This window comes from Camelina sativa, chromosome 11 (assembly GCF_000633955.1).
Source record: "Camelina sativa cultivar DH55 chromosome 11, Cs, whole genome shotgun sequence".
Classification (NCBI taxonomy): domain Eukaryota; kingdom Viridiplantae; phylum Streptophyta; class Magnoliopsida; order Brassicales; family Brassicaceae; genus Camelina; species Camelina sativa.
Genome location: NC_025695.1, coordinates 19,928,561 through 19,941,721, shown reverse-complemented (window position 1 = coordinate 19,941,721; position 13,161 = coordinate 19,928,561). Strand labels below are relative to the sequence as shown.

The following is a 13,161-nucleotide window of genomic DNA, read 5'->3' as shown; positions in this document are numbered from 1 at the left end:
TAGACTAGAAGAAAGAACATCAACCCTTTTCCTGCCCTTTTTTTTTTTTTTTTAATCTTCATGCATCCTTTTTGGAAAAAATTGCAAAGGAAGAGCATGATGAGCAACTGTTTTTCTGAAGAGACTTGCCAGAACAGAAATTTTAAACTGTATATATATAGATAAAAAGAAATAGCTGTGCAAACCTGTACAGGGAACATATTGCATGAGTCTCAAACACACAAACACATTAGTGATCACACAACCCAATTGAAGTTTGCAAGTGTGTGAAACTGTTCAAATCCAAAGGTTTAGTAAAAAATTCAGCAAGTTGCTTGGCTGAGGACACATGAGAGATCTCAATGACCTTGTTCTCAACGAGTTCACGGATAAAATGATGCATAATGTCTATATGCTTAGTGTGTGAGTGTTGAACATGGTTCTTTGAGATATTGATAACACTTTCATTGTCGCAATAGACTAAGAGGGTAGAGGAGACAATACCATAATCAGAAAACATTTGTTTCATCCACATAAGATGAGTGCAGCAACTCCCCATGGCAATGTATTCAGCCTCTGCAATAGACATAGTCACACAGCTTTGCTTCTTGCTATGCCAGGCAATGAGATTGTTCCCAAGAAAGAAACATCCTCAAGATGTACTTCGTCTATCATCGAGATTTCCTGTCCAATCTGAATCACATAAACTTGCAAGATTTGAATTAGTTTGCTTAGGATAGTACAGACCTCGATCAAATGTTCCCTTGACGCATTTGATGATCCTCTTTACAACATTGAGATGAGACATCCTTGGATCAGCTTGATATCGCGCACACACACCAACGCTGAAGCACAAATCTGGTCGAGTGGCAGTGAGATATAGTAAGCTCCCGATCATAGCTCTGTAGAGTCTTTCATCAACCTTTTGACCAGTTGAGTCCTTTGATAGCTTGGTTGTAGCACTCATGGGAGTTCTAGCAGACTTGCTTGTTTGCATTCCAAATCTCTGAACCAAGCTCTTGGCATATGTTGATTATGAGATATGAATCCCATGATCACTCTGTTTGATTTGTAACCCCAGAAAGTAGTTCATCTCACCAACCATGCTCATCTCAAATTCCCTGGTCATTTCTTTGACAAACGTCTTCACAAGCTTTGGATTAGTGCTTCCAAACACACTGTCATCCACATATATCTGAACAATAAGGATATTTGCACCTTCTTCATAGATGAACAATGTCTTTTCTACACTGCCTCTCTTAAATCCATTTTCAAGTAAGAACAGAGTGAGGCGTTCATATCATGCTCGTGGTGCCTGCTTCAATCCATACAAAGCCTTATTGAGTTTGTACACATGATTTGGAAATTTTGGGACTTCAAAACCCCTTTGGCTGAGAGACATACATTTCTTCTTGAATAATCCCATTTAGAAAAGCACTTTTCATATCCATTTGAAACATCTTGATGTTCAGAAGACATGCCATGCCCAGAAGCAATCGAATGGATTCAAGCCGTGCTACAGGTGCAAAAGTTTCATCAAAATCAACTCCTTCAACCTGAGAATAACCTTGAGCAATTAGCCTTGCGCGATTTCGAGTAACATTCCCATCCTCATCAATCATGTTCTTGAAGATCCACTTAGTACCAACAACATTTACTTGAGGAGGCCCAGGAACAAGATCCCAAACCTCATGACGATCAAATTGGTTGATTTTCTCATGGCAGGCTGCAAACCAAAACTCATCTTCTAAGGCTGCAAAGATGTCAGAAGGTTCCAGTGTTGAGACAAAGCATGAGTGTTGCAGCATTTCTCTGAAGTTTATATGGACTCCTCTTGTTTCTTTGACCTCTTAGATTTCCAATCACATCTGATTCTGAGTGATTTTTAGGAACCTGCAAGAGTACTACCCTTGTATCTGCAGCTAATCCTTGAGCGGCTTTTCTTTCTTCTTCTTGAACATTTTCTGTCTTTTCTTGCTCAAGAGTTAATTGGTCTTCATCATCATAAGCAACAAGAAATTCCTGAGTAGGTGTTCTATCATCGAACACCACATTGACAGATTCTTCAACTCTCTTAAGACGTTTGGCCATACTGTTTGTAGCATATCCCAAAAAAATCCCTCATCACTCCTAGAATCAAACTTCCCCAGATGATCTTTGTCATTCAGAATGTAACAGATACACCCAAATGTGTGAAAATAGCATAGATTTGGAGTTTTCCCTTTCCATATTTCATATTGAGTGGTGTTGGTGTTTGGCTTCACATAAACACGATTGATGATGTAGCAAGCAGTGTTTATAGCTTCAGCCCAGAACCTAAGAGACACATTGTTGCCGTGAATCATGGCTCTTGCCATTTCTTGAAGCGTTTTGTTCTTCCTTTCAACAATCCCATCTTGTTGTGGTGTCCTTGGAGCAGAATATTGATGGCGTATCCCCTGTGAGTTGCAAAATTGTTCAAATTCTTCATTCTGAAACTCTCCACCATGATCACTTATGATTTGAACAATGGGTCCTTTTTCAGTCTGAAGTTGCAATGCTAAGATCCTGAAGCTCTCAACAGATTCTAATTTTTCTCTCAAAAATCTAACCCAAGTGAATCTGGAGAAATCATCAACAAGTACAAAAGTGTACCTTTTCCATTCACGCTCCCAGTTTGTACTGGCCCCATAAGGTCCATGTGCACCAGCTCCAAAATCCTTTTCGAACCAATCTCAGTGACTTTCTTGTGTTGTTGTACCTTGATTTGTTTTTCTTTACTGCAGGCATCGCAAATAACATCAGATTTTCCATCATGTTTTGGTACTCCTCTGACAACATTAGCCTTTACAATCTTGATTAAACTCTTAGTGTTGATGTGGCCAAGGCGTCTATGCCACAAATCAAGTTTTGATACTGTAGCCGATAAGCATGTCTCTGACTCTCTCCACATGTAGTAATTGTTTCCTGATCGGACCCCAGACAAAACCTTGTTTCCATTCTCATCATACGCATTGCATTCAATTTTTGTGAATGTGACCATAAGTCCATCATCACAGAGTTGGCTGATGTTGATCAGGTTTGCACGAAGTCCATCAACAAAGTACACATTCGCCAGTTGTGGTTGGTTTGATCTATCAATCATCCATTTTCCTTTGATTTGACCATTTCCTCCATCTCCAAAGGTGACTTTTCCACCTAGAATAGGTGTGAATTCATCCAAAGCAGCTTGATCTCCTGTCATATGTCTTGAGCATCCACTGTCAAAGTACCAAAGTTTACTTCAGATGATCATGTCGATGAGTATGCTACATTGGCTTGAATGTCAATTTCTTCAAACTCGATTAGACTTAGATTGCACCTCAAGTTTATGGACTCAGTGACTTTTTCTTCAGACCCACCAGTGATACTCCTGAGATTGCATCTTGAGTAGATCTCATCATCCTCTTCATACATCTTCTTTAACTCGAGGTTCGATGATTCTGTATTAAAGTCACTATACAGATCTTTCTTTGAGATCCATACAGAGCAGAACTTTGCTGGTTCCAGATAACACTTGTTGAGATTCCACAGCTGATTGACCTTTTTCTTAAAACTGTAGCAGTGTTCTATTCGATGACTGCCTCTACACTGATCACATCCATATGTCCTTCTCCTTATGACCTTCCTGAAATCATCCTTAGGAAGATGATTCTGTCTCTTTTCTGATCTCTTTGCCACTGAACCTTCTTCCTTTGTGTTGGTGGATGTATCTGCTTTTTCTTTTAAACGGCTAGCACTTACAAAGTTGACAGGTTGAACAGTCAGATTACTTGAGACTCCAGAATTTCCTTGATATCCTAGACCTCTATGTGAGACATTTATCCTTCCCATAGACAAGATCTTGTCCAGATCCTTAGTTCCACTGTTCAGCATCCTGATCTGTTTGTGTTTTTCATTTAACTCCTTTTCAAGTACTGTGGCTCTTCCTTTTTCTTTGTAAAACTCTTCTTGTAGGTTGCTCAGCTTCTGAAGAAGTCCTTTAGTTGATTGATCCTTTTCACTAAGAGAAGCATGATTAACCTTTTCAGTTGCATCTTCATAAGATGATTCAAGTTTAGATTCTAAAGTGAGCTTTTCTTAAATAAACTTAAGTTTATCCTTGCTTAGCTGAACCCAACTATCATATAGAATTTTGTATTCCTCCTTAGGATTCACTTCTTCATCACTCTCTGAATCAGAATCAGCTCCAATCTGGACATTTTCACCACTGGCTGTAAAAGCAACAAAGTTGAGAAGCTCTTCTCCTTCTTCATCAGATTCAGAGTCACTGAAGCTCAACAGAGATTTCTCCTTTGACCTGGTTTTATTAGGACATTCAAACTTTGTGTGTCCCATATCTTTGCACTCAAGGCATTTTAACTCATTTCGTTTGGTAACTGGACACTCAGGTTTGATGTGACCATAACCTCCACACTCATAGCATTGAATCTCCTTTCTCTTTGCTGAGTAGTCAGCGTTTGGTTTTGATGCTCTACCACTGGGTTTTTCTCCTTCCGAATTACTCCAACATCGCCCATCTCGGTTGTTGTTTCTCTCAACCTTTTTTAGTGCTTTACCAAAGTTTATGGCCAGCAAGGCCATGCTATCCTTGATTTCCTGAAACTGGTCAGGTTTTTGATCAGCTTGGAACGCAATGCTTTTAGATGTTTTAGCTTTGTCTTCATCAGCTTCCATTTCTTCAGATTTCAGTAAACCAACCAGTTCAGCAAACGTCTTTGATTCAGTATTACCAGCTACCCTCATTACAGCCTTCTCAGCAGCATATTTGGCTGGAAGACACCTCAGTAGTATCTTTACTAGTTTTTGATCCTTTTAGGTCTTACCAAGAACTTCTGCTTCATTGGCTATGGCGCTGATCTTTGAGCTAAACTTCACAATCGTTTCATCAGGAGCCATCTTCAAACATTCAAACTGGGTAGCCAACATATCAAGTCTCGTTCTCATGACACTTGATGTTCCTTCATGAGATTGTTGAAGAATATCCTAAGCTTGCTTTGCAGACTTACACCAGAGAAAATCGCGTTCATGGCTCTTGCGTTGAATTTTGATAGATTCTTCTCGTCAGTAGTCCATCTGGCTTTAGGTTTTGGAATTTTAACTCCATCTTCTGTTATATCGTACGGAGCTTCCCAACCTTCTTCCACCGCTGTCCACACATCTTCTCCTTGGCCTCTGATGAGTTGTGTCATTCGAACTTTCCAATATCCATATCTTTTAGTATCCAACACGATGTTCTTACTTGTACCCAACCCATCAGTATTCGATTCCATAACTTAGAATCTAACCTGTGTAGAGACGACATGCTCAGATCGGTTTCCTGCTCTGATACCAACTGAAATAACTAGAACCTTGAATACTACAACAAGAACACCAAAATATAAGTAACTTGAGCTTTTATTAAGAATTTCTCAAAAAACTATCTTACAAGCTTGTTTGATCAGTTTTATACAACACCACAACATGTGGTTTGCCACTGAATCAATCCTAATCTACCCAACCTTACCTACACAGCGACATCTATGCTCTCTCTCGTTTGTTCACTCACCAATGAAACCCTTGAGCAGAAAGCTTTTCTTTGCTCAAATCTAACCTCACATTTTTCTCTTCCTAAATTGATGACCCTAACAAATAGTGATTCTTTCTCTTATATAGAGTTCAACCAATGTCTCACACTCCACTTTATTCAGCGGGTTCTTCCATGCTTCATGTCCTTTCACAGCACTTCTCTTTACCCAACATGTCCTGAGAAGTTCTTCATCATTATGTTGACTTTAGTAACCCACTTGTTGTAGCTTCCAACAAACACTTTTTAGGCTGACACCTTTTTCGCCCATGCTTCCCATCTCCAAACTCGATGTGCCGCACTGTCTCCAATGTGTTGTGCTGGCAGAAACCACTTGACACTTTCCCGCTTCGTCTGAAGTCCTTCAGGTACATTCCAACACAGCTTGTAACTCTTACAGATACTCTGTTTCTTCAAAATGCACAAAGTAGGAAATAAAGACTCTAAAACTTAAGAAACAGAAGTCCTAACAGAGACCAAATGCAAACTAAAACATGGTAAAATAAAGGAATATCATTAGGTACCTAAAAAATACTTGAGGTTCATAAACGGCCTCCTTTTCCCAATATTACATGGAAAGTTGAATTCAAAAAATTTACAGTTTAAAGGTGCTATTTTGCAAACAAAAAAAAATGCACTAAGTTCTACTTACATTGCTCGGCGAGTGATTATGGTTAATAAGCTTTTGAGGTTCTCCTTAATTGTAAAAAAATTAGATGGTTCACGTAGTCTATTTTAGGGAATATATAACTATTTTTATCCAACGACAAAAATGAAGGATCCAAAAGTATTGAATTTATCAACAGAACCCGTTAAGCTCTCTCTCATCTCATTCTTTTTTTTTTGTTGTAAATTTTATGTCATTTCACGATATCTTTTGCTTAACTTTTTTTTTCTGTTACAAAATTTGACTTGATTAGGGTTTCCTTTTAGAATTTATGTCTAGATCTTAATTTTTCTTCTCCATTAGTTTTTTGGCTTAAAAATTATATAGGTTTTCAATAAACATGGATCGTGGAGAACTAAGTAGAGTATTCCAAATGTTCGATAAGAATGGAGACGGGAAGATTGCAAAGAACGAGCTGAAAGATTTCTTTAAAAGCGTGGGAATCATGGTCCCTGAAAATGAAATCAAGGAAATGATAGAGAAGATGGATGTGAATGGAGACGGGTTCATGGATATTGATGAATTTGGATCGTTGTATCAAGAAATGGTGGAAGAGAAAGAGGAAGAAGAGGACATGAGGGAAGCATTTAGAGTATTTGATCAAAATGGTGATGGATTCATTACAGATGAAGAGCTGAGGTCAGTGCTTGCATCAATGGGGTTGAAGCAAGGAAGAACACTTGAAGATTGCAAGAAAATGATAAGTAAGGTTGACGTTGATGGAGATGGTATGGTTAATTTTAAGGAGTTCAAGCAAATGATGAGGGGTGGTGGGTTTGCTGCTCTTAGCTCCAATTAATGATTCTTCTTCTTAACAAAAAAATTTGTATAGATAACCATCAAAGCCAAGACGTTTTGAATTTATCTAATTAACACTAGTTTCATACCAAAATAATTTAATGTCCTATGTTAGTTTTCTAGATACGTCATATTGTTTGTTAATTGAGAGATCATTACCAGACATGTTTTCTTTAGAGGTATCTAAGATTTTTCTTGTTTATTTTCTTCTTGTGTCAATCTATATATAATATAGAATGAATTGGATCTAGATATGAGCATATATAAAAGAAAAAGGAAAAAAAAATAATGGTTCATATTACAACATTTGATCATACGATTGAGATTCAAGTTTTTTTTTTCCTTCGTTTAATTGATTCCACATCTTCTAATCACCATCATATTATGAGTATGTTTAATATTTTTTTAATATAATTGTAAGATTCCATTGAAGAGAGAAGAAAATAGTGTCTTGGGAGAAAACACTAAAAATATCTCTTTAAGAAGTTTTCTACTCTACATATCACTTTTATATTATTTTAATTATATTTTAATTTATTATATAAGTTTTTAATCTAACTAAAACATGACATTTCTATCATTAATAGAGATGTTCTAAATCATTTTACGAAGAGATCCACAATCAATAAACCTGAAAGTTCGACTACAAATTATATTTTTTATATTATAAATTATGTTTTGGAATCTTTATAAACCAAATTTCGTGTCTCTTTAATTTAAGTGTAAATGAATCTGTTTTCTTAATTAAGACAATTTATTATTCCAGAAATAAATAATTGACAAAGATACTGTTTGTATGATACTAAAAGGTTTGGAAAAAAATGTACTATTTATTATTAAAAAATTGTTCAAAATTTCCAAAAGTTGATTGTAAAAATATGGGACGCCTGTTTTTTCCCCCCTCTACATATCGTATTCTCAGCTTTCCACCCTATACTTTTTGGCTTTGAGAATAACAACTTAAACAAAAAAATTCTACACAGAACAACTTAAACTTTTTTTTTACCCAATTAACTATGCATCCCTTTAAACCAATAATTACGATGTATAAACCGGATTTAATCATGAAATCGCGTTTACTGTATTGCGTTTAGATAAACACGATCATAAACCTTACAACTCGAATTTAAACGACGTTGTTTTGTTTTTGGGTTCAAACTTAAGAAACAAATCGAGAAACAAATCCTGTTTGTTCTCGTGAATTCTATGGTGAGACGACGGAGACGATGGAGACAATGAAGGAGATGGCGGAGCTGAGCGAGAGAATGATGAAGACGTTGATGGAGAGGTTGAAGCGACAGTTACTACGGTAAATCCAAGAAAGAAGAAACAAAATAAAGCAACTGTGGAGAAACCCAGAAAATGAGAAAAAAAAATCTCCGGTGAATGATGATGAAACTGATGAGAGAGAGAATAATGGAGGAAGAGATGATTAAGAAGATTAAGAAGATGTTCATGTGAAGTTGTTGTTGTTTAAATCGTTTTTGTTGCGCAAGACATGTTTTAATTGGGTTGAAACTGAGAATGAATATATATGAAATTTTAAAATTCAAAAACAGAGAGAATGCATCAAGTTTACAACATCCAAAATGAGAGAGAAACCAAAACAGAATTCTGAATTTCATCCAAAGAAAAAAAAAACAACACTTGTTTCACATGCTTCCTTGTGTGAGTGTGAGTGTCTCTGGCTGAGATTTTTGTGTCAATGTGTCTGGTGGCTGAGATGTTTGTGTGACAGTCTCGGGTCCCTGAATAGTAGATCCACCAGCCTGAAACACAAAGAGAAATATATGACCAAACACAAAGAGAAATATATGACCAAATAACTCAACCAAACATCATTTAAAAACTTACCTCATCTTTACTCTTTTTGCTCTTCTTCTCCTGAGGAAAATTCTTACATCCTGCTGCATTGTGCCCTGCTTCACCACATGAGCGGCAATGCATTATCCTTCCTTTCCTAGAAAGTTTGAGTATTTTTGGTTCGTTTTTTCCGTTCTTCCCCTTCTTCTTCTTTGGGGACTCAAGCTTACCTTTGATTCGATCATAGTTCTTTTTCGATCCTTTCTTTCTACCAGGTAGGATTGGTTCTGGAGGTGCTTTTAACAAGACGTAGTTGTTTGTCATCCAGAACCGTTGACCTCTCACTGGATAAGGACCTGTTTCGTATTGTTGTAGCCATATGTCAGTAGTAAAGTATGGAGATACAAAATCTTCAACATCCTTACCAACATCTATGATTGCTGCATAAACATGCATGCATGGAATCCCTGTAACTTGCCATTTGCAACATGAACATTCCCATTTCCCTCATGTTAAGTTCAGCGCATTTGAATTCCCATCAACCCATATCTCAAAGGTACCGTGGGTTCCTTTTGTGACTTCACATCTAAGAGCGTCTTCCTCCTCCTTTGCCAGAATATCTGAAACGTATTCAGATATTTTTTTCTTCCATTTGAGTATTATATCCTTTCTCTTGGTTATATGTGTCATTGCTTGCCTTCTTATTGTCTCCATCATTGGAACCAATGCTTTTGCCCTTGCTTTGACGACTGTGGCGTTAAAGGACTCTGTTGCATTGTTGTCTACATCCTCACAACAACTGCCAATCTTGAAATAAGGTCTACACCATGTCTTTGTTTCCTCCTTCATGACATCTTCATACAAAGATAAACTGTATGCTCTCATTGCATTCAAGTTAATCTTATATTCAGCTTCACTATAACTCCAAGCTAAGTTCCACACATGCTTCTTCAAATAGTCTTTATTGGCATGTTTCTTCTTCAAGTTTTCAACAATATGCTTCACACGCGGTCTGTTCTCAGCATTTGGTAATACACTTTTCACCGCACTAATGATTCCCTACATAAACCAAACAAATAAGATAAAACTTGTATTATAAACGTTTAGTAACCAAAACAAACGAAATAAGGGACTAAAAGCTTACCTTGCAATGATCTGATAGGACTACATAATCACTCCCATCTTTTAGATTCAAGTCGGCCTTTAGTTGATTTAAAAACCATAGCCAATTGTCTGTATTTTCAGATTGCACAGTTGTCCAAGCAACAGGGTAAATCTGGTTATTAGCATCATGCCCAATAGCAGTCAATAGACACCCTTTAATAGCATGCTTCAAGAAGGTTCCATCAATCCCAATGATTGGTCTACAATAGTAGAATGCATTCTTCATTGCTCCAAGACATACATATATCCTGTCGAATACATCTTCTCCAGCAGCATTAGAAATGGTGTCAACAAATGCAGTTGAGTTTTGGTTGGACTCTTTGAGTTCAACAACATATCCTCGTAGGTGAGCAAATTGTTGATCATATTCATCCTTTAGCCATTTCAGTCCTAGAAGTCTTCCTCTCTGAACTTGTCCAATGGTACTTACTACTTTCCATTGCTCTTTTATATGGCGTTGAATATCAAGAGGCATGAAGTTAGGCTGCAACCTTAGTTTGTCCATGTACAATCTGCCAATAACTGCACTCTTCAGAAGCTTGCATTTCCCATTAGAGCTACACGTATGATCAGTGCATCTAGTTCTCAAAATCCACAGTTGCCTGGACGCACCATATGCAAAGTATACCCTCCAATCACATTTCTTCTTTACAGCACAACTAAAGCTGATTTTGTTCTTCTCCCACCTATTTTGTTTCAGGTTTTCTCTATTCTTCAATGCATAATGCAACATAGTCTCTTTGATTTCAAAAGCAGTGAAAAATGTTCTACCAATAGCCAACTTATCATGCGTTCCCAACCTAATTTTCCTCTCTCTAGTAATTACTGGATCCTCATCCTCATCTGAGCTATCTGGAATCTGGTTTTGGTGAATCTGATACTCATCAATCCAATCTTCTACAGCTTCCTCTATTTCGTACTCAAACCTCTCTAATATGTCTTCTTCACTTTGCACTTCATCATTGGCTTCAACATCTTCATCGTCTCCATTATTCTCTCTCTCATCAGTTTCATCATCATTCACCGGAGATTTCTTTTTTTCTCTCTTTCTGGGTTTCTCCACAGTTGCTTTATTTTGTTTCCTCTTTCTTGGATTTACCGCAGTAACTGTCGCTTCAACCTCTCCATCAACGTCTTCATCATTCTCTCGCTCAGCTCCGCCATCTCCTTCGTTATCTCCATCGTCTCCGTCGTCTCTCTCGGCCTCCTTCACCATAGAATTCACTGGAGATTTTATTTTTAACTGTTTAAAAAGCTCTTGCATAAACATTATCTCCTTGACGTCTTTGTATCAGAAACCTAAATCCTCAATTTGAGAACCCTAAGTTTTTTATGTCGATTGGGGATGGAACAAACGAGATTTGTTTTTTAAGTTTGAACCCAAAGCAAAACAACGTAGTTTAAAGTCGGGTTGTAAGGTTTACTATCGGGTTAATCTAAACGCAATACAATAAATGTGATTTCATGGTCAAATCCGGTTTATGCATCGTAATTATTGGTTTATGAGGATACGTAGTTAATTATGTAAAAAAACAGGTTTAGGTTGTTTTGTATAGAATTTTTTTGTTTAAGTTGTTATTCTCCGAGCCAAAAAGTATAGGGTGGAAAGCTAAGAACTTGCCATGTAGAGGGAGGAAAAAACGGGCGTCCCTAAAAATATTGATGCAAAGGCCAAAGCAAGTCGTCACATGGAAATTGCATCGCAATGTACGTTATATAACTTACATGAAAACGGAGGAATCCGAAATTCCGAATGATACATACGAGACAATACACGTGCGACCTTTAATGACATTGGTCTCACTGATTTTAAGCCATTCAAAACCTGATTTTGCGACGATGCACACACGTTTTTGCAAATTCCGATTTTAGTAAACGTTGTTGAGTACAATTCTTGTTTAAGCGTTGACTACCTTCTCACAGTATGTAAGTATAAGTAGTAAATGCTTTCATACCAATTTTTTTATATATTTTTATTAAATTTTCTATACGAAGCTAACTTTAAGGAATAAAAAAGTGGTACTTATAATTGTAAAATAACCAAACTTGACGGAAAGCAAATTAATTTTCAGACAAAAATAAGGTATTATAACACTACTGTATATGATGGATGACTCAACACTTTACTTATTATTTGATTTTTTTTTTTCTTTTTAATTTTTATAAAGAAAGAGCTTAGCTTTAGACCACTGTTCTTGAAAGATGAACAAGAAACCCAAGATTTTGAGCTCCGTAAGTTTTTTTCCTCGCTCTTTGTTCTTTTCTTCTTGTCTTGTTCCATTACAATACCTTAGTTAAGTTCTTTTGTTTATTTCTTCCCATTTTGTCATTTCTGGGTTTCAAGGGTTTTCGAAGTAAATCAAAAAAAAAAAGTTATGAAATTTTAAGTCTTTTATTTTCTTTCTATGTTAGTGTTCTACTTGTATAAATCATTATGGGAAGCCGAACAGAATTTGTTTGGGTTGTCTAATTCGCAAATCCGTAGCTCTGCAATGTCTGTTGTATTCAGACAGTTATTAGTTTTATAGTCTTCTTTCACAATCTTGAATCTTTATTGCTATTGAATGAGATCATACTACTTGTGGTGATATAATAAATACTAGTGATTGCAGATTGAGGTACTTGTGGTTTGAGTTTAATTGTGTGTTATGGATCTTCTTATTTCGTTTTCTTTTTCAGGTATCATTAAGTATGAATCACAAACGAAAGGGCTCGTCTCTTCGTCGCTTGTTCTCTTTAGTGTTTTTTCTTGCAATGGTCTTCCTTTTAGGGAATGCATTTATTACAGTAGACTATAAAGAGGTATTATTTTCTTCTTAGACTGCAATTATTCTTTGCATTATATTGAATCTGAATTATGTTACAGAACAGTTTAAGTATGATAATTTTGACAGGGAATTGCGGGATGGAGTTCGATTTTTAGACTAAATCTTGCAAAACTGCAGATGTGCAAGGTCTGTTGCTTAAAAAGTTGCTCAGTTTCTATGCTTAAAAACTAAGTACCACTGTCTATCTGAATACAGTAATGACATGTTTTTTTTTTTAATGTTCAATTAGACACAACTCAGGCCTCCTGGTAGCGAGACGTTACCGAGAGGCATTGTTGCAAGTACATCTGATTTGGAAATGCGACCATTATGGGGAGCAAAGCGCAATAAGGTATTTA

At 36.7% G+C, this 13,161-nt stretch overlaps 3 protein-coding genes across 3 annotated transcripts in view; 2 read left to right on the top strand and 1 right to left on the bottom strand.

Moving 5' to 3' along the window:
* LOC104723888 (calmodulin-like protein 2) lies at window positions 6,397-7,150 on the top strand. The gene has a single exon (XM_010442327.1). It carries the CDS (start codon window positions 6,571-6,573, stop codon window positions 7,027-7,029), a length of 459 nt encoding a protein of 152 aa, XP_010440629.1. The 5' UTR covers window positions 6,397-6,570; the 3' UTR covers window positions 7,030-7,150.
* On the bottom strand, window positions 8,681-11,211 carry LOC104728148. Its single transcript, XM_010447176.1, has 5 exons — window positions 11,095-11,211; window positions 9,976-10,995; window positions 9,392-9,890; window positions 8,883-9,298; window positions 8,681-8,797 (listed from the first exon to the last, which is right to left on the bottom strand). Exons 1-5 carry the CDS (start codon window positions 11,209-11,211, stop codon window positions 8,681-8,683), a joined length of 2,169 nt encoding a protein of 722 aa, XP_010445478.1.
* The window catches only part of LOC104728147, a 4,053-nt gene continuing 3,035 nt past the window's right edge, over window positions 12,144-13,161 (top strand). The window contains exons 1-4 of the mRNA XM_010447175.2: window positions 12,144-12,227; window positions 12,675-12,797; window positions 12,890-12,949; window positions 13,053-13,154. Coding sequence (XP_010445477.1) covers window positions 12,198-12,227; window positions 12,675-12,797; window positions 12,890-12,949; window positions 13,053-13,154 — 315 coding nt within the window. The 5' untranslated portion in view covers window positions 12,144-12,197. The remainder of the gene's footprint in view (window positions 12,228-12,674; window positions 12,798-12,889; window positions 12,950-13,052; window positions 13,155-13,161) is intronic.

Excerpts from the sequence above, each read along its gene's own strand:
- LOC104723888 (XM_010442327.1), top strand. The coding sequence starts at position 6,571 with ATGGATCGTGGAGAACTAAGTAGAGTATTCCAAATGTTCGATAAGAAT.
- LOC104728148 (XM_010447176.1), bottom strand. The coding sequence starts at position 11,211 with ATGGTGAAGGAGGCCGAGAGAGACGACGGAGACGATGGAGATAACGAA. Across the intron at positions 10,996-11,094 it reads TTGAAGCGACAGTTACTGCG|AGAGAGAATAATGGAGACGA; the intron begins GTAAATCCAAGA and ends GAAACTGATGAG. Across the intron at positions 9,299-9,391 it reads AGTCACAAAAGGAACCCACG|GGATTCCATGCATGCATGTT; the intron begins GTACCTTTGAGA and ends GGCAAGTTACAG.